The 20,227-nt window shown below is 43.3% G+C and overlaps 2 protein-coding genes across 2 annotated transcripts; one reads left to right on the plus strand and one right to left on the minus strand.

Annotated features, from left to right (window-relative positions):
- Nucleotides 1-7,553: 7,553 nt before the first annotated feature.
- Nucleotides 7,554-11,261, plus strand: KCTD14 (potassium channel tetramerization domain containing 14). Its single transcript, XM_087721005.1, has 2 exons — nt 7,554-7,811; nt 10,337-11,261. The coding sequence occupies exons 1-2, from the start codon at nt 7,749-7,751 to the stop codon at nt 11,003-11,005; spliced, it is 732 nt and encodes a 243-aa protein (XP_087577131.1). The 5' UTR covers nt 7,554-7,748; the 3' UTR covers nt 11,006-11,261.
- Nucleotides 11,262-13,368: 2,107 nt separating this feature from the next.
- LOC106548993 (mid1-interacting protein 1-B) lies at nt 13,369-15,969 on the minus strand. The gene is made up of 2 exons (XM_087721003.1): nt 15,433-15,969; nt 13,369-13,799 (listed from the first exon to the last, which is right to left on the minus strand). The coding sequence occupies exon 1, from the start codon at nt 15,957-15,959 to the stop codon at nt 15,471-15,473; it is 489 nt and encodes a 162-aa protein (XP_087577129.1). The 5' UTR covers nt 15,960-15,969; the 3' UTR covers nt 13,369-13,799; nt 15,433-15,470.
- Between the last annotated feature and the right edge of the window lie 4,258 nt (nt 15,970-20,227).

Below are 20,227 nucleotides of genomic sequence, written 5' to 3' on the forward strand. Positions count from 1 at the left end.
AGGACCCAGATGGTTGGGGGCAAAAGGTTGACTCTGTAAACCGCTTAGAGGGCTATAAAAGCACTGGGAAGCAGTAAGTTTAAATGGTATTGCTGTGTGTGTGTGTGTGTGTGCATCTGTCTGTCTGTGTACCTATCTAATCAAGAGCCGTGGTGGCGCAGTGGTTAGAATGCAGTATTGCAAGCTAACTCTGCCGACAGTTCGATCCTGACCAGCTCATGTTTGACTCAGCCTTCCTTCCACCTTTCTGGTAAAATGAGTGGCTTTGAATTTCCCATTGTGTCGGGAAGAAATGTTGAAAAGACATGGAGCTGTACCAGGGCTGTCCAACCTTGGTAACTTTAAGCCGTGTTTAAACCTTGGCAACTTTAAGCCTTGGCAACTTTAAGCCTTGGCAACTTTAAGCCTTGGCAACTTTAAGCCTTGGCAACTTTAAGCCTTGGCTGCCAGCAGTTTGGCAAATCGAATCTCACCAGGCTCAAGGTTGACTCAGCCTTCCGTCCTTCCGAGGTGGTAAAATGAGGAGCCACATTGTTGGGGGCAAGAGGCTGACTCTGTAAACCGCTTAGAGAGGGCTGGAAAGGACTGTGAAGCAGCATATAAGTCTAAGGGCTATTGCTATTCCTTCCTTCCTTTCCTTCCCTTTCCTTCCTTCTTCTCCCCTATTCTCTCTCCTTCCTTCTTTCTTTCCTCCTGCCCTCCCTCCCTCCCTCCCTTCCTGCACAGTGGTTAGAATGTAGCATTGCAGGCTAACTCTGCCCACTGCCAACAGTTCGATCTTAACCAGCTCAGAGTTAACTGAGCCTTCCGTCTTTCCGAGGCGAGTAAAATGGGGACCCAGATTGTTGGGGGGGGGAAGAGGCTCTGTAAACCGCTTAAGAGGGGGCTGTAAAAGCACTATAAAGTGATATATAAGTCTAAGGGCTATTGCTATTGTGGACTTCAACTCCCAGAATTCCAGAGCCAGCACTGTCGGTGAAGGAATTCTGGGAGTTGAGGTCCTCGTGTCTGACAAAGTTGCCAAGGCTGGATATTCCTGATCTGTGCAATTAAATAAGTTAAAAGAACCCGAGTTCTTTCACCGGCTGACCGTTTTTAATTACCTTGCAAGCCACGTCGACGAGATGTCCTCGCACTGTAGGGTTCTCTTGAAGTTTCTTCCCTATCACCAGCAAGGTATCCAAAAGCTGAGCCAGAACTTGGTGGGATTCTGCAAAGCAAACCAAAAGCCCACTCCTATTTACAATGCAACAACCACCTTGTAGGAAAAGGGGGAGCTCCTGCATAAAACAGAGAGCAAACGGCCACACTGATGATGTCACCTAGTTGGGTATCGTATTTTTCGGAGTATAAGACGCACCAAGATTTTGAAGAGGTAAATTTAAAAAAAAAAGCTTTTCCACTCTGCAAACCTCCCAAACCGTCTGCATGCCTCATTTTTTTTGTGAAAACTAGCAAAAAGCTTGTTTTTGCCCCCCCTCCAGCCCCCAGGAGCACTTTGCAGGCCTCCCAAAGCCTCTGCACATCCATTTTGATGAAGGGGGCGGGGTTTTGGGAGGCCAAAAAATGCTGTATTCAATGTATGATGCATCCAGATTTTTACTCTTTTTTGCGGGGCGGAAGGGGGGGGAGTTGCATCTTATACTGTGAAAAATACAGTTGTAGAAAAGACAGGACACGCAAGCCAGCTCTTCAGGGAAGGAAATGTTTATTGCGCAGGTTCAGAATGAATGGCCTGAACAATGAGTGATAGTCAGGAAATTCCTTATATAGTTTATCGCTTTCAGCTAAAGCCATGTTAGTTTTGGAAACACCCCTCAAGATTTGCCCTTGAGTTACAGCAATATGTCTACAGGAAGTCATAATACATAGATCAGCCAACGGATAGACATAGCATGTATTTTGAGGAACTAACAATATGTGTCTACCAAACAGATTTACAGTCAAGCCAGCAAATAGGCTAAAATAGATGTTTTGCCTCAGCATATTTCATGTCGTGACCCGTCAAAACCGCGGTCCACAAAAGCGCGCTCGACGAAAGCGCGCATTTAACGTCATCACAGCACGACGAAAAAAATTAAAAATTGAAATAAAAATAAAATTAAAGCAAGCCGATTCACATACAGGTAAGGGTTAGGGTTAGGGTTAGGTTAAGGGTTAGCGTTAGGTTAAGGGTTAGGTTTAGGGTTAGGTTTAGGGTTAGGTTAAGGGTTAGGTTTAGGGTTAGGTTTGGGGGGGTTAGGGTAAGGTTTTCGCTTTATTTTTACATTTATCGATCACAGCGCGATGTTTTCGTCGCACTGTGATGACGTCAAATGCACGCTTTTGTCGAGCGCGATTTTGTCGTCCGCGGTTTTGTGGTGGAACCATTTCATGTACAGATTTCCTTCTAACCTGTGTCTAACCGCATCATGTCCTAAAAGCAAACCTTGCAATTTCTGTATGAACAGTTAAAGCTTAATATCATGAAACCCTAGTTTGGTTCAGGCTTGAGGCCTACCTTGGTTCAGCCTGCCACCTTAATACGGTAATTAAATTGTGATTGTGAGGCGAGAGCTCCACAATTCCATAAGTTCCTTGGCTGGGAGGAGACGACTTACTTTCAGTCTGGAGGGTGTTAATGACATCATCCAGAACGGAGTCGGGAGAAAAGCCAGGGGTTTTTGACAACAGGCCCAGCAAGGAAGCAATTTTCAATCTCACGGAGGGATCGGTTTCCTGTGGATAAGAGACGGGTGTCAAAACATCGTCTTGTCTGGCTTCCAACAGCTGGCTTCCAACAAGCAAAGTCAACAGAGAGCTGCATGATTCGCTTATCAATGTGCGATTGTGCGAAGGGAGCTAAAGAACAGGGGTCAACTTGGGAGTAAGATGAACGATGAATGGCCCCTCTTCCAGAGGAAATAAAAGAGGGAGCGCCAGGGGAGTGGAGTTTGCAGGAGACCATTAGTTCATTGGTTCATGACTCTCCAAGATTCCTTGCCAGGTTTTTCAGATATCGGCCTGGCAGCTCTCCAAGCCAGAGAAGGTCTGTGACTGTAAATCCTCCCTTGAAAGACTTTGCTGGATGTGAAGGAGCAGAATTCACAGTCAATTAATAACAAGGGTTTTCGTCAGGAGTTTCATGCTCTTATCTGGCTTGGAGAGCTGCAAAACTTGGCAAGGAGTCTCAGAGAGAAGCGAACTAATTGTCTCCTGCAAACTCCCCTCCCGTTTCACTCCTCTTTTATCTCCTCTGGGAGGGGCCATTCATCGTCCACCTGTGGCCTTACTCCCAAGTCGACCCCTGTTCTTTAGCTCTTCCCTTCGTCTGGCAACTCTGTGCATGCGCACACTGGGAACAGGCTCCAGCTGTTCTTCTGCCTCACTGATGTCTGACTCTGAAGGCAGCTGATAACTGTCGGACGGCTCTGGTCCCCGCTCTGCCTCCGACACAGAGCCCTCATCAGAGCCTTCCCCAGACTCCAGGACTGGCCCATCTTCCTCCCCAACCTCCTCACTGTCCGAATCTGCTGCCAGCTCTGTTGGTCGCTGGTGGGTCACACCATTGTCCTACCTTGTAATAATGTTCCAGCAAGATTCGCACAATGCCTTCCACACTTTCAGCCTCCACTGGTTTCCTGGCAAAGTGAAGCAGGTACTGTAAGGCATCGGCTGGCGAGGTGGCCTTGCAAAGATCTACATGAAGCGCGGCAGACTTGCTGGGTTTGGTTAGCCGGAGTTTTTTAGCTGAAATTTCTTCATGCTGCTGTTGCTGAAACATGAAAGTAAAGTTTACACTAGGGCCGAATTTTTGTTTTGTGTATCATGGACTTCTATAGATCTTTTTTATTTTATTCCTTTATTATTATACTAGCTGATAACCTGGCGCTGCCCGGGGAATTTATTCATCCCAACCCTCCTTCCATGAACATTGAAAAATATATGAAAATATGTAAAATAAAAATAAAACATATATGTATGTAAAAGAAAAATATGAAAAGTATATGAAAATATATAAAAGAAAAATACAAAAAAATACATAAATATAAAATACATATGCTAATTATAAAAGAAAAATACAAAAAGTATATGAAAATATATAAAAGAAAACTATATATATATATTTCTTTTATGTATTTTCATATACTTTTCATATTTTTCTTTTATATTCATATTTTTTTGTATTTTTCTTTTATATTCATATATTTTTTGTATTTTTCTTTTATATATTTTCATATACTTTTTGTATTTTTCTTTTATATTTAGGATTATATATGCGTGTGTGTATATATATGTGTGTGTGTGTGTGTATGTTTGGGTGTGTGTGTATGTATATATATATATATGTATGCAAAATGTAAAAGAACAATACAAAAAGTATATGAAAATATATAAAAGAAAACATATATATATATATATATATATATATATATATATATATATATATATATATATATATTTCTTTTATGTATTTTCATATACTTTTCATATTTTCTTTGATATTCATATATTTTTTGCATTTTTCTTTTATATATTTTCATATACTTTTTGTATTGCGTGTGTATAATACATATATATAAGTGTATGTATGTGTGTTTGTGTATGTGTATATGTGTGTGTGTGTGTTGTAACAAAGGCAACAGTAAAAATATTGGGCTTTCTGTTTGGATGGTCTCTTGTGACGAGCCAATGGACAGAGAATGGAAGCAATTAGCTTCCTCCCATAATTGGGGCATACCAGGGGTTGTGACACTATGTATGTATGTATGTATGTATGTATGTATGTATGTATGTATGTATGTATGTATGTAAAGTGTTACAACCCCTGGTATGCCTATATATATATGTGTGTGTGTGTGTGTGTTTTTATTTGTGCTGATAAATAAATAAAGGGAGACTAGTATAGATCTATTTCATATACACATACATACATACATACATACACACACACACACATACACACACACATATACACACACACACACACATACATACACATATATATACACACACACACACATATATAATCCTAAATATAAAATAAAAATACGAAAACTATATGAAAATACATAAAAGAAAAATAAAATACATATGCTAAATATCTTATCTAAATCATATAAAAGCGGCTCTCCTTTTTCCCTAGCATCCCAGGTGCCGTCCACACGATCCAATCAACCCGGGTCAAGTGTAACGTGGGAACCCGCCCGTTTCCTTGGGACGCGGAGTGCCTGGACCGTGCCACGCGCCTCCTGTTTCGATAACCCGGGTTCCGCGTGTCGTGTGAAGACAGCCAGACACGCAGGCAGTGCAGCCCACTCCGCCCCGGGCCCCCGTCCAGCCCGTTAGGCTTCTTTCCACGAACTCCCGCCGACCCCGGGCCCTCCTTCCCTCCTCCGGCGCCTCGTCGGTTACCTGGACCACCACTTTGCTGAACTCCTCGTACACCCGCTTCTTCAGGTGAGCCGCCATGCTCCGGGCCTTGGCGAACCGTCCCAGCTTCGCCTTTTGGGCCCTCAAGAGCCTCCTCGGCCGCCGTAGCCACTCTAGCTTTCGCTCGCTCTCGCTCTCGCTGACCCGCGTTAAAGAGGCTCCTCGTCTCCCGCCTTTCATTTAGCCGTGACTTCAGGTTTTCAAAGGGCAGCTTTCAAGAGCCTTCCATTTGCGGGGTCGGAGTGGCGGAAGTCAATGGAAGTACGGCAGATGAGATTTTTCCAGAGGGGGCCTTTCGCTGGAGCAGATCTGCCTGTCTGTCTATCAATTATCATCCGTCTGTCTGACTGACTGACTGACTGTCTGTCTGTCTATCAACTATCATCTGTCTATTATCCATCATATCTCTATCTATCTCTATCCATCCATCCATATCTATCTATCTATCTATCTATCTATCTATCTATCTATCTATCTATCTATCATCTATCTATCTATCTATCTATCTATCTATCTATCATCTATCTATCTATCTATCTATCTATCTATCTATCATCTATATCTATATCTATCTATTTGTCTGGGGCTGTCTATCAACTATCCATCCATCCATCCATCCATCCATCCATCCATCTATCATCTATCTATCTATCATCTATCTATCTATCTATCTATCTATCTATCTATCTATCTATCTATCTATCATCTATATCTATCTATATCTATATCTATCTATTTGTCTGGACCTGTCTATCAACTATCCATCCACCCTAGTCCCTTCGGGAATAGGGCGGCATACAAGTGTAATAAACCTTGAACCTTGAACCTTGTTTGCATAAACGAAATAAAAAGTTTTAAAGAGAGAGAGAGAGAGAGAGACAAGGAAAGACGGATTAGGCTGGCTGGCTATCCGTCATGTTTATTTTTTTTTTCTTTTTCTTTTTTTCTTTTTCTCGTTAAAATGTTTTATTTTTCCATTTTCCATTTTCTTTTTTTTTTGTATTTATTTATTTATTATCAATTTCATATATACATTCACAATTATAGGATCTCATAACTGTTATTAATAATATGTATTTATAACAATTTTTCCTACTGTTGACAATATACTTGAAGATTGCTTTTTTAACATCCCACAGATCCATCTTATCTTACAACGGTCCTACTTCTTCTTCCCTCCTCCCTCTTTCCTTCCCTCGTTTCTTCTCTCCTACTCCCCTTCCTTCCCTCCCTCCTTCCCCTTCCCTCCTTCTCTCCTTCCCTCCTTCCTTCCTTCCCTTTCTTTTCTCCTTCTCTCCTTCCTTTCCCCCTTCCATTCCTCTTTCCTTCCCCCCTTCCTTCTCTCCTACATTCCCTCCTTCCTTCCCTCCTTTCTTCTCTCCTTCTCTCCTTCCTTCCCTCCTTCCTTCCCTCCTTCCTTCCCTCCTTCCTTCCCTCCTTCCTTCCCTCCTTCCTTCCCTCCCTCCTTCCTACCCCCCTTTCTTCTCTTTCTTCATTTTTCATTTTCATACAGTCACTTATATACTGTGCATAACCGGGGCCATACAACATTAAACAATAATCACAGCAATTCCTCTTGTATACTCCCAGAAATATAAATAAAAGGAAACTCAAACTCAACTAGAAACCCAATATACCTCTTCCACTCTCCATACACCTCTTTCTTCCGCACCCCCTCCAATTTACTATCTTCCCTCCATCATTCCCCTCTACCCTACTTCCCCTCTCCCTCTACTGGTCCCCTCCCTCCCTTCCTTCTCACCCTCCCTCGCATCCTCTCTCCCGCCCTCTCTCCCCCTCTTTCTTCTATCCCACTCCTCCTCCCCTTGGTGTATTTCTACTATACGTCAATGTATTCAGCTTGTCCTGTTTTTTACAGAGAAATTAAAGAGAAACAGTATACATGTGAAATCGCATTACATTGAAATCTAACACATAGTATATATCCCCCCTCCCCCCCTCCCCCCTAACACCCCACCTCCATCCCCCCCCCCCCCACTTCCCAGAGCCCGTACACGGTATAGATGCTATCCGTCATGTTTGACGTGTCGGCATGGAGGCAGGAATTTGGAAAAAAACTTGCCAGAAATCCCCTCCTACTTCAGACTACAGTGCCACCTCTCAAGGCGTCTTAAATGCAAAAACTTCCTCTTACAGGTGCCTGAGTTATGCTGTTTTCACCTGGAAGGGAGTGCCCGGTGTGCAACAGGCTGTGAATGTCTCTTGCAGGGCAGAGACAAGAAACTGGAAAGGAAGACCAGTTTGTTCCCAGCAATAACCCACCAGTTGCTAACTGGTAAACCTCTGAGACACCAGTGCCAGAGGAGGGGAAAAAAATGAGTAATTCTCCGGAGCCAAAAATCCTGGGGAAACAAACTCCAGCCACGTTGCCAATGAAGGTAAGCAAGAAGGAAGAATGCAAAAAGAGGAAGGGGTGGATGGGTGAGTTTAATCCCCTCTCTGGCAGTCTTGCGACCCCCCCCCCAAGGAGCAGTTGGTAGGGGGGGGCTATTTGTTGGTGTGTTTGAGGAGCAGATGCGGTGAGGAGATGTCGAAAACAGCTTTGGGGGTCTTGGTGGGAAAATGCAGCTTCGTTTAAGGGGAGACTTTGCTGGCGGTAGATTTTGTGCAGTCAGTGGATTGACATCACACAATGCACTAAGAAAGGATTTTGTCAACTCCAGAGGCTTTCGGGTGGGTGGGCTTCAACTCCCAGAATTCCCCAGCCAGCACGTGAAGTGTTAATATCGGTTCCACCACAAATGTCTGAAGCCCTTCTGCGCGGAGACATAAGCGCGAAGACTAATTCGCGCCGTTCTAAGCGCTAGGGAAAAACGCGACCCTACCGCGATGACATAATCGCGGAGGGCAAAATCGCGCATTCCCAAGCACTTAGTAACCCTAAACCAAGAGCCAAGGTGGCGCAGTGGTTAGGGTGCAGTACTGCAGGCCACTTCAGCTGACTGTTATCTGCAGTTCGGCGGTTCTAATCTCACCGGCTCAGGGTTGACTCAGCCTTCCATCCTTCCGAAGTGGGTGAAATGAGGACCCAGACTGTGGGGGCGATATGCTGACTCTGTAAACTGCTTAGAGAGGGCTGAAAGCCCTATGAAGAGGTATATAAGTCTAACTGCTATTGCTATAAACCTAACCCTAAACCTAACCCTAAACCTAACCCTAAACCTAAACCTAAACCTAAACCTAACCCTAACCCTAACGCTAAACCTAACCCTAAACCTAACCCTAAAACAAACCCCTAAACCTAATCCTAACGCTTACCTTAAATGAAGGCGGCTTTCTGCTGCGGCGCCGTTTTGAAGCGCCCTTCTGTTGCCGCGCTGTTGTCGCGGCGGTGATGACGCGCGGCGATGATGTCCCGGCTTTAGCGCCGCGATTTTGACCAGCGCGGTTTTTTCGTGCCACGGTTAATATTGCTTTACAAGGCCTTGATAATACTTAGAGTGACAGAGTTGGAAGGGGACCTTGGAGGTCTTCTAGTCCAACCCCCTGCCTAGGCAGGAAACCCTAAACCACTTCACACAAATGGTTATCCAACATCTTCTTAAAAGCTTTCAGTGTCGGAGCATTCACAACTTCTGGAGGCAACTTCTGTTCCACTGATTAATTGTTCTCACTGTCAGGAAATTTAAGACACTTCAAATATTGCAGCCAGTTTTGGCCTGACGTTGTAGACATATTCAATTCCAACATCTTTTTTTTTTTTTAATAAGGTGAGACTCTGGAAAGAGTGCAGAGAAGATTAGGGGACTGGTGGCTAAAACATGAAGAACAGTTGCTGGAATTGGGTATGACTATTTTAGTGAAAAGAAGGACTAGGGGTGATTTTTCTAATATTTGAGAGGCTGCCACAAAGAGGAGGAAATCAGCCTATTCTCTAAAGCCCCAGAAGACAGGACAAGAAGCAATGGATGGAAACTAATCAAGGAGAGAAGCAACCTAAAATTAAGGAGAAATTTCCTGACGGTGAGAAAAATTAATCATTGGAACAACTTGCCTCTAGAGGTTGTAAATGCACCAACACTGGAAGTCTTTAAAAAGATGTTGTATAGCCATTTGTCTGAAGTGGTGTAGGGTTTTCTATCTAAGCAAGGGGTTGGACTAGAAGACCTCCAAGGTCCCTTCCAACTATCGTTCTGTTCTATTCTATTCTCTATATTTTCCATTCCGTTCCATTCTGTTCTATTCTATTCTATTCTCTATTCTATTCTGAATTCTATTCTATTCTCTATATTTTCTGTTCTATTCTATTCTCTATATTTTCTGTTCTATTCTATTCTATTCTCTATTGTATTCTGAATTCTATTCTATTCTCTATATTTTCTGTTCTATTCTATTCTCTATGGTATTCTGAATTCTATTCTATTCTATATATTTTCTGTTCTGTTCTTTTCTATTCTCTATTGTATTCTGAATTCTATTCTATTCTCTATATTTTCTGTTCTATTCTATTCACTATATTTTCTGTTCTATTCTATTCTATTCTCTATTGTATTCTGAATTCTATTCTATTCTCTATATTTTCTGTTCTATTCTATTCTATTCTCTATTGTATTCTGAATTCTATTCTATTCTCTATATTTTCTGTTCTATTCTATTCTCTATGGTATTCTGAATTCTATTCTATATATTTTCTGTTGTATTCTATTCAATTTTCTAATGTATTCTGAATTCTGTTCTGTTCTGTTCTATTCTATTCTGTTCTATTCTGTTCTATTCTATTCTAACATTCAATCCCACAGGATGGATTGTTCTTTGACCTAGAAGAACCCAGGCAAACTTCTTTAAAACAATGTATTATTGATGAAAAGTCTCCTTTAACTAGATCTTTGTGGCTGTCCCCCTGCTCTTTCCCTTTTCAAAACCGAGATGTGGCATATCTCCCCCTCCCTCTTCTCATCCGTAGTGTCAAATCATCGAATTAAACATTGGCGGGGACATCTTCACAACCGCACTGAGCACCCTGAAGAAGTACCCAGGATCCATACTGGCGGAGATGTTTGGCCAGGCGAAACCCCGAACAGATTCGCTGGGGCGAGTCTTCATAGACAGGCCTGGGACTTATTTTAAATACATCCTGGAGTATCTGCGTAGTGGCCAGGTTCCCTTAAAAGATGTGGAGGAGGTTTACAAAGAAGCCACCTACTACGACATCAAGCCTCTGATCAAGCAACTGGAAGAGTCTCCTCAGATCTTCGGGGAGCTGGTGGCCAGGAAACAGTTCCTCGCACGGGTGCCCAACTATTCCGAAAACATCGAGCTGATGATCCGAATCGCCCGGGCAGAAGCCGTGGCCTCTCGCCAATCCAGCGTCATATTCTGTGTGATGAAGACTTTGGAAGACGTGGCGAGGTGTAACGATGCTCTCAACAGCTTAGATACCTCCAAGGAATCCGTGGTCCAGTTCGGCCCGTGGAAAGCTGCCCCGGACAATCGGGATCTCCTGGACTGCATCAAGATGGATATGGATAGCAAAGGTTACAAGACATCTTTCCAGGGGTTCATTCCAGACAAAGGCTTTCGCTTCTCCTCCAAGAACGACTTCTTCTACAAGTGTTTGTTCCAGTGGTGGTAGCTCAAAGCTCGCAACTCATAAGATCTAGGAGGTCTCTTGTAAAGCAGGACGTAAAGTGAGATTTGGACATGAAGCGTGAAACCTACTGGGTCAGGCTGGACAGCCTCTTAGGGACCCTTTACTTCTATATTAAAAGCCACATAGGCAAGAGTTGCAGCTTGCAAAAGAAACAGGAAGCACGTGCCTAACCACAAGATGTCCCTAGGTCAAAACCTATGTCAAAAGTCCAAGGTTCAATTAAAGTTTGTTAATGACACGTACTCCATAAACAAAAGGAGAAGTAAGATCCCGTCTCCTTATAAGGTTTTCTCCTCAAGGTAACCACTAAGAAATGAGTTAAGTGTTTCCGTGTTGCAATGCTTTTGAGAATGTATAAGAATGCGTGCTTCGTTGTGCGTCCAATCACACTTGGCCAATGAAGAATTCTATTCTATTCTATTCTATTCCATTCTTTTTAATTCTATCCTATTCTATCCCCTATTCCTATTCCTATTCTATTCTATCCTCTATTCCTATTGTATTCTATTCTCTCCTATCCTATCATCTATTCCTATTCCTATTCTATTCTATTCCATTCTATTCCATTCTTTTTAATTCTATCCTATCCTATCCCCTATTCCTATTCCTATTCTATTCTATTCTATCCTCTATTCCTATTGTATTCTATTCTCTCCTATCCTATCATCTATTCCTATTCTATTCTATTCTATTCCATTCTTTTTAATTCTATCCTATCCTATCCTATCCTATCCTATCCTATCCTATCCCCTATTCCTATTCTATTCTATTCTATTCTATCCTCTCCTCTATTCCTATCCTCTATTCCTATTGTATTCTATTCTCTCCTATCCTATCATCTATTCCTATTCTATTCTATTCCATTCTTTTTAATTCTATCCTATCCTATCCCCTATTCCTATTCCTATTCTATTCTATTCTATTCTATTCTATTCTATTCTATCCTCTCCTCTATTCCTCTCCTCTATTCCTATTGTATTCTATTCTCTCCTATCCTATCATCTATTCCTATTCCTATTCTATTCTATTCTATTCCATTCTTTTTAATTCTAACCTATCCCCTATTCCTATTCTATTCTATTCTATCCTCTATTCCTATCCTCTATTCCTATTGTATTCTATTCTCTCCTATCCTATCATCTATTCCTATTCTATTCTATTCCATTCTTTTTAATTCTATCCTATCCTATCCCCTATTCCTATTCTATTCTATTCTATTCTATTCTATTCTATTCTATCCTCTCCTCTATTCCTCTCCTCTATTCCTATTGTATTCTATTCTCTCCTATCCTATCATCTATTCCTATTCCTATTCCTATTCTATTCTATTCCATTCTATTCCATTCCATTCTATGCTATTCTGTTATATATTCTATTCTGTTCTGTTATGTTCTATTCTGTTATATATTTTATTCTGTTATATATTCTATTCTAGTCTATTCTAGCCTAATTATTTCAGACCAATGGTTATCCAACATCTCCTTAAAAACTTCCACTGTTGGGGCATTCACAACTTCTGGAGGCAATTTTTGTTCCACTGATTAATTGTTCTGATTGTCAAAGAAATTTCTCCCCAGTTCTAAGTTGCTTCACTCCATGATTAATTTTCATCCATTGCTTCTTGTCCATCCCTCAGGTGTTTTGGAGAATAGCTTGACTCCCTCTTCTTTGGGGCAGCTCAGTGATGGGATTCAAATAATTTAACAACCGGTCCTCTGCCCTAATGACCAGCTGGGTAGGCGGGGCTCGGTGGTCATGTGACTGGGTGGGCGTGGCCAACTCAACATTACTCAGGTCAATGGGCGTTTCGCCTTAGTTGTGACAATGTAATCAGGGTTAAATGGAGAGGCGGTTTCTGTAAGCAGGGCAATAAAGATTAGGCTAGAAACACCAGAATGTTTCCTTCCTGCCTTCCTTACAGGGTTAACCCTGCAAAGTGGGGGAAAAAACAAAAGGAGATTTCTTCCAACAACCGGTTCTCCGAACTGCTTAGAAAGTTACCAACCGGTTCTCCCGAATAGGTGCGAACCGGCTGAATCCCACCACTGGGGCAGCCCCAGAGATATTGGAACACTGCTATCATGTCATTATTATATTACAATAATCATAGAAGTAATTTTCAATAACAATACGTTTCAACTTCCTGGTGACTTTATTAGACAAATTGGATTTGTCCATTTGGAAGTCATCGGAAAGCCAAGTAGCATTTGAAAGAGATTTTTCTCTACAAGAAGAAAAAGAAAAACCAACACCTTTGTAGATATTAGATAATTTTGCAAATTTTGCAAGCAGGCAAAATGCTGAAACTGGGGGGGGGGAGAGAAGAAAGGGAAAGAGCCAATATCTGGAATGAATTTTAGCCATGTAGTTTTATTCACAATAAGCGCCTCAGTTCAGTTGCATACAAAAAAAAAAAAATAGCATAAATATCGTTCTGAAAATGATTTTCAAACAGTGTTTCAGTTCAGCCCCACCCTGATAAGGTGTTCAGGTTGATTTCAGAAAACACACAAACCTGGAATATTTCATCCATGAATAATAACTTAATCTTCCTTTCGCTCGAAGTAAGTTCATAGCCATAAATACACATATTTTTTTTAGCATTTCAAGACAAGGTTTGCTGGAGAGAAAGTTCTTCCATTTGCTTGGAGCAAATTTAAATCTCTTTCTAGAAATGGCAGCAGCTGGATGGCTCTCCAAGGATGTTCTTTAGAGCAGTTTTTGAGAAGGTTTCTGGTCCACCTTGTGGTTTCTGGGTAACAAATGTGGAGCAAACCTATGAAATAAATCAGAGAAAAACGTTTGTCAGTGATCTGTCCCAGACAGCGTGAAGTCCCAGAGGCAGAAGCTGTTCAGGGGTACCCATGTTTCTTTATAAATAGCAAATCAGGGTGCAATTCTAGGTTCCCCCCCCCCTGCAATGTTCACTCTTGACCAACCTTTGCCTACATGGATTTGAAATGAGGATGCTGATCATTAGGGATTAAATCTTGCTACGAGGATTACATTTTTTAGGGACAGTTCATCAGATTTGGGTGAAGTTTCTTTGTGTATGGCAGGGTTCATACATCACAGGAAGCCCCGTATGGGCAACATGGTTAAATTATATGGCCTTTATGCTAATAAAGAGAGAGAGAAATAGGAATGGAGGGAAGGAGGGAGGGAGGGAAGAAGGAAGGATGAATGGATGAATGGAAGAAAGGAAGAAAAGAAGAAAGGAAGAAAGAAAGGTGATAGTAGGATGGAAGAGAGGGAGGGAGGAAGGGGATAGTATGATGGAAGGAAGGGAGGGAGGAGGGAGGGACGAAGAGAGGAAGAAAGGAAGACAGGAAGAATGAAAGAAAGGTGATAGCAGGATGGAAGAAAGGGAGGGAAGGAAGGAGGAAGGGAGAAGGAGTGCATGAAGGAAGGAAGGAAGGAAGAATGGGAGAAAGGAAGGGGATAGTAAGGTGGAAGGGAGGGATGGGGAGGAAGGAAGGAAGAAAGAAAGGAAGGAAGAAAGAAAGGTGATAGTAAGATGGAAGGGAGAGAGGGAGGGAGGAAGGGGATAGTATGATGGAAGGAAGGGAGGGAGGGACGAAGACAGGAAGAAAGGAAGACAGGAAGAATGAAAGAAAGGTGATAGCAGGATGGAAGAAAGGGAGGGAGGGAAGGAGGAAGAGAGAAGGAATGCATGAAGGAAGGAAGAATGGAAGAAAGGAAGGGGATAGTAAGGTGGAAGGGAGGGATGGGGAGGAAGGAAGGAAGAAAGGAAGGAAGAAAGAAAGAAAGAAAGAAAGAAAGAAAGAAAGAAAGATGATTGTAGGATGGGAGGGAGGGAGAAGGAAGGAAGAATGGAAGAAATGAAGGGGATAGTAAGGTGGAAGGGAGGGATGGGGGAGGAAGGAAGGAAGAAGAAAGAAAGAAAGAAAGAAAAAGAAAGAAAGAAAGGAAGGAAGGAAGGAAGGTGATTGTAGGATGGAAGGGAGGGAGGGAGAAGGAAGGAAGAATGGAAGGAGAGAAAAAAGGGGATAGTAGAGTGGAAGGAAAGGGAGGAGGAAGGAAGGAAGAATGGAAGAAATGAAGGTGATAGTAGGATGGAAGGAAGGAAGGAAACAGTCACAAGTCACTTTTTTCAATGCCATTGTAACCTCAGTCACTAAATGAACAGTTATAAGTTGAGGACTACCTCTATTAAGGGACCAAGAAGGGTTAGAACAAGTAAAACCTCGTGGTTTCCATTCTTGAAGCCCCTCACCCTTCAAATCAAACTGATTTTTCTACAAGGGGGCAATCGAAGAAGTAAAAACCTTGCTGTCTCCAGGAGTGATGGGATGCTGAGAATTCTAAAAATCAAAAGGAATCATAAAAATATAAAAATAAAAAACGGAAGGCCCTTTCCAACACGTAGTCAAAGGAACACATCTTACCTTGGCTGTTCCCTACTGTGGGTCTGTTTCTCCACAACTTAGCTGTGGTTGATGCGTTCCATAATTTCGTTGTATTTGGCGGTGACGGCTTGGGCTCTCTGGGTCAAATGATGCAGGACACGGCAGAGACTGGACAAGTGGTAGTAAAAGACATCTTCCAAGCTTTCCTTCTCCACGTTCTCCTCCACCGGAGGGGCCCCAGGTAGCTTCTCTCGTCTCGCAGGTAAGAACCGACCGCCTTCCAACATCCCCTTGCCGGATTTCAGCAGCACAAAATGTTCAAACAAGTCCTTGTCATCCGAGTCGGCTCCGAAGGCCTCTTCCAGATCTTCTAAAGAGACTCCTCGAAGGAGGCTGGGGAACATCACGGTGTGCTCCATCTTCTGGATGGCCGAGACGTACTTCTCCATGGCTGCGGGAGAGAGCATTTCTGGGAGCTGGAAGTCAGCTGGCATCTCGAAGTCTTTGCCGCGCTGGGAGACCAAGGAGCCAGGAGGAGAAGGGTGGATGAGGCTCGGACAGGGCATGGAGGACCATTTATGAGCAAAGCCGGGGAGGAAAACCAGACCCCGCCGGCGTGATCGGGATGAGTTCCATCAAAGGACACGCCTCGTTTTCCAGCCAATCTGATCTTTCTCCACATGGACCTTACTCTCTAGTTGGCAATGTGGGTTTGTTGACACCTTGTCAGGCTTCCAAATTGGGCTTCTTCCAGAGGCTTGACCCCCTCAGAAGACGTGTGGGGCCGTGGAGGACAGCTGCTGAGTCATTCTGGACAGCTCAGCTGGGCTGATTGGAAAAGGCCCAATGGAAAACTTTACACCAAAGTTTGAGAAACACTTGTAAGGTTTTTTTTTTTGAACTCAGCTCAGAGTCTGATAATTCCCATGAAACTCTGAACACCGAGCTACGGATAACCAGCTTTTATCGTCCTAGAGTTAGAAATATTCTTTCACCTTACGCCAACCTCATGATTTTTTTCTCAGCGCTCTGAAAACAATAGAACTTAGAAGGGGAAAGAAATACATTTCCCGGTATATAAATCAGAGCTTTGTTAGGGAATGCTGAACGCACATTTCAAGTTACAAGCAACGTTACTTGACAGTTCACCCAGAACAGGGCTCAGCAAACTGCGGCTCTGGAGCCGCATGTGGCTCTTTCTTCCCTCTGCTGCGGCTCCGTCATCGGTCAGCACCACAATTTTGAGGGGAGCTTCCGGTGGGGGCGGGGGGAGAGAAGCACAGTGCGCCAGGAGAAGACTCTATGGCAAGGGGAGGGTTTTCTGTAATTGTCTCCACAATTGATAGGGCTTTCGGTTAGGACAGGTAGAGGAAAAAGTACGCCGTGCTAGGAGGAGACTCTATGGTGGGGGAACTGAACTTCCGGTCAGCTCCAGAATTGAACGGGGGGTTTCCGGTTAGGACCTTTCGTGGCTCCCGGTGTTTTCTTTATGGGAAACGGGACCAAATGACTTTTTGAGTGTTTAGGTTTGCTGACCCTTGGCCTAGAACAGTGATGGCTTTTTTGGCTCCCGTGCCAAAAGCGGGGGTACCGCAAGGGCGTGCCATACCCATAATGCTATGCGCGCGAACCACCCCCCGCGCACGCATGACCCCCTCCACTTTTGGTGTTGTTTTTTCGCCCTTCCCAGGCTCCAGAGGCTTTCTAGAAGCCTGGGCAGGGCGAAAACAACCTCTACCACTTCTCCTGGATGCTCTCCGGAGGCTTCATAGAGCTTCTCTCAAGGCTCCGGAAGACGAAAAACGGACCTATGGGGAACCCGGAAGTTCGGGAATGGTGACTTCTGGTTTGTTTGTAGGGCCAATTTTTGATCTCCGAAGTCTTCAGGAGGCTTCCCTGAAGGCTCCTGAGGGTGAAAAACAGTCCTACGAGCAAACCAGAAGTCTGTTCCCAAAGTTCCAGTTTGCCCTTGGGGCTGTTTTTTTGCACTCTGGAGGCCAAGGAAGTCTCCGGGGGATGAAAAACGGTCTCAAAAGAAGGGTGAAGTCAGCTGGCCAGTGCGGACGCAGAAGTAAAATTCACTTAACAACTGTCTCACTTAACAACAGACATTTTGGGTTCAATTGTGGTCGTAATTTATGCACCAGAGACAAATTCCTTGGCCAATAAAAAAATTCTATTTCTCTCTCTCTCTCTCTCTCTCTCTCTCTCTCTCTCTCTCTCTCTCTCTCTCTCTCTCTATCTATCTCTATCTATCTATCTCTATCTATCTATCTATCTATCTATATCATTATAACTATCTATCTATCTTTCTATCATCATATCTATATCTATCTATCTATCTATATCATTATCTATAACTATCTATCTTTCTATCATCATATCTATCTCTATCTATCTATCTATCTATCTATCTATATCATTATCTATAACTATCTATCTATCTTTCTATCATCATATCTATCTATCTATCTTTCTATCATCTATCTATCTATCTATCTATCTATCTATCTATCTATCTATCTATCTATCTATCTATCTATCTATCTATCTATCTATCTATATCCATCCTCATCTATAACTATCTATCCAGATATATCATCTATATCTATCTATCTATCTATCTATCTATCTATCTATCTATCTATCTATCTATCTATCTATCCTCATCTATAACTATCCAAATATATCATCTATAACTATCTATCTATCTATCTATCTATCTATCTATCTATCTATCTATCTATCTATCTATCTATCTATCTATCTATCTATCTATCTATCTATCTATCCATCCATCCATCCATCCATCCATCTATCCATCTATCTATCCATCCATCTATCCATCTATCTATCTAATTGAGCTACGTATGGAGGTACGAAGTGTAAGACTGCAAAGTTCCTGATGACCTCTAGAGGGCAGGATCAGGTGAGAATTGCCTCTATCTCCTTGGTACCCTCTAGTGGCAATCAAGGATTTTGCAGCCAGATGCAGTAGCATTAAAACGAGAGAAAGAATTTACTCTCTCTCTTCTCCCCCCTTTAGCTGCATTTGTTCCTCCCTTGGTCCTGCAAAGCTGGTTTAGACTCTGGACCGAATCCTCTTTTGCAATTCCATTATTTCACTTCAGTTCCAGCTTTGCTGCCTCATCCGATTTTCGTCATCCGGCTAAATCAGAGCCTGGATTTCTGCCCTCAAACCTTGCCCAGATGGCTTCGTCTGGATTTGGCAGGGACAAGAACAGCGCAAGAAGGGAAACTTGCCATGAAGTGGCCACATTTTGGTGGCGTGGCCGTTGCGACACAGGTCGGCGTCCTTTTCTGATAGGACAATCAGTCCTTGGAAGAGAAGTTGCCTTCGGAAGTTGTGGGAGCTTCATCCCTGGAGGCTTTCAAGAGAAGATTGAACTGCCGTTTCTCGGGGATGGTGTAGGGTCTCCTGCTTGGAGGGGGGGTTGGACTAGGTGACCTCCAAGGTCCCTTCCGACTCTGTGAATCTAATCTAATCCTTTTTGGGAAATGAACCGAGCTGCAAAACCTAACCTGAGCGACTTTAATTCCTAGTTAAAATGGGAAATGATATGGGGGGAACTCTTTAGCTCGGCGACGACACTGCAGGTAGTCCTCGACTTACAACGCATCGTTTTGTGACTTCAAAGTTACGACAACACTGAAAAAAAGCGACTTACACCGACAATTCCCCCAATGGCCACGTGATCAAAATTCAGACAACTGGCCACTGACTCGTATTTATGACGGTTGCAGCACCTTGTGAATGCCTTTTGGAGATCTTCTGACCAGTAAAGTCATTAACGCAGCCACTTAACCATTAGCTGCTAATTTAACAACTTCAATAATTCACTTAAGAAGTCATAGAATAAGAGGGTTGGAAGGGACCTTGGAGGTCTTCTAGTCCAACCCCCTGCTTAAGGCAGGACGCCCTACACCACTTCAGACAAATGGCTATCCAACATCTTCTTAAAAGCATCCAGTGTTGGAGCATTCACAACTTCTGGAGGCAATTTCTGTTCCACTGTTTAATTATTCTAACTGTCAGGAAATTTCTCCTCAGTTCTAAGTGGCTTCTGTCCTTGATTAGTTTCCACCCATTGCTTCTTGGCCAGCACTGTGTGGAATAAAGGTCATAAAATGGTTGCATTCATTCATTTCTCCACTGGTGGTCCTTGTTTTACGACCACAATAGAGTCCCAAATTTATGTTGCTAAGTGAGACATTTGCTAATTGCGTTTTGCCCCCTTTTATAACCTTTTCGATCACAGTCATTAAGTGAATCGCTGCAGTGCTTGAATTAGCAACACGGTTGTTAAGTGAATACGGCCTCCCCATCGACTTTGCTCGTCAGATGGTCGCAAAAGGGGATCGCGTGACCCCGGGCCGTCATAAATGTGAGTCAGTTCCCAAGAATATGAATTTTAATCATGTGAGCATGGGGATGCTGCCACAGTTTTAAGGGGGAGTAACGGTCATAAGTCCCGTTTTTCAGGCCTGTTCTTTGAACGGTCACTAAATGAAGAGTTGTAAATCGAGGACTGCCTGCATTTGCACATCTCCCAACTTGGCAGAAAGGAACCTCCCGAGGTGGCTCAGAGCCCCGCCTCCTAACCAATCGGAGCCCCTCCTGGCAGCCAATCCGAGCCTCAACTCCAATCCGAGCCCCGCTTCCCAACCAATCAGAGCCTCGCCTCCCAGCCAAACCGAATCACGCCTCGCCTCTCAGCCAATCCGAGCCCCGCAGCGGAGATGAACCAGCGTTGACGTGGCCACACCCCCTGCGCGAGGGAGGGAGGGAGGGAGGGAGGTACGGCGGCGGAAC

Source organism: Thamnophis sirtalis, unplaced genomic scaffold (genome assembly GCF_051295495.1).
Source record: "Thamnophis sirtalis isolate CommonGarterSnake01/CBP01778 unplaced genomic scaffold, rThaSir2_p1.2 scaffold_8, whole genome shotgun sequence".
Classification (NCBI taxonomy): Eukaryota; Metazoa; Chordata; class Lepidosauria; order Squamata; family Natricidae; genus Thamnophis; species Thamnophis sirtalis.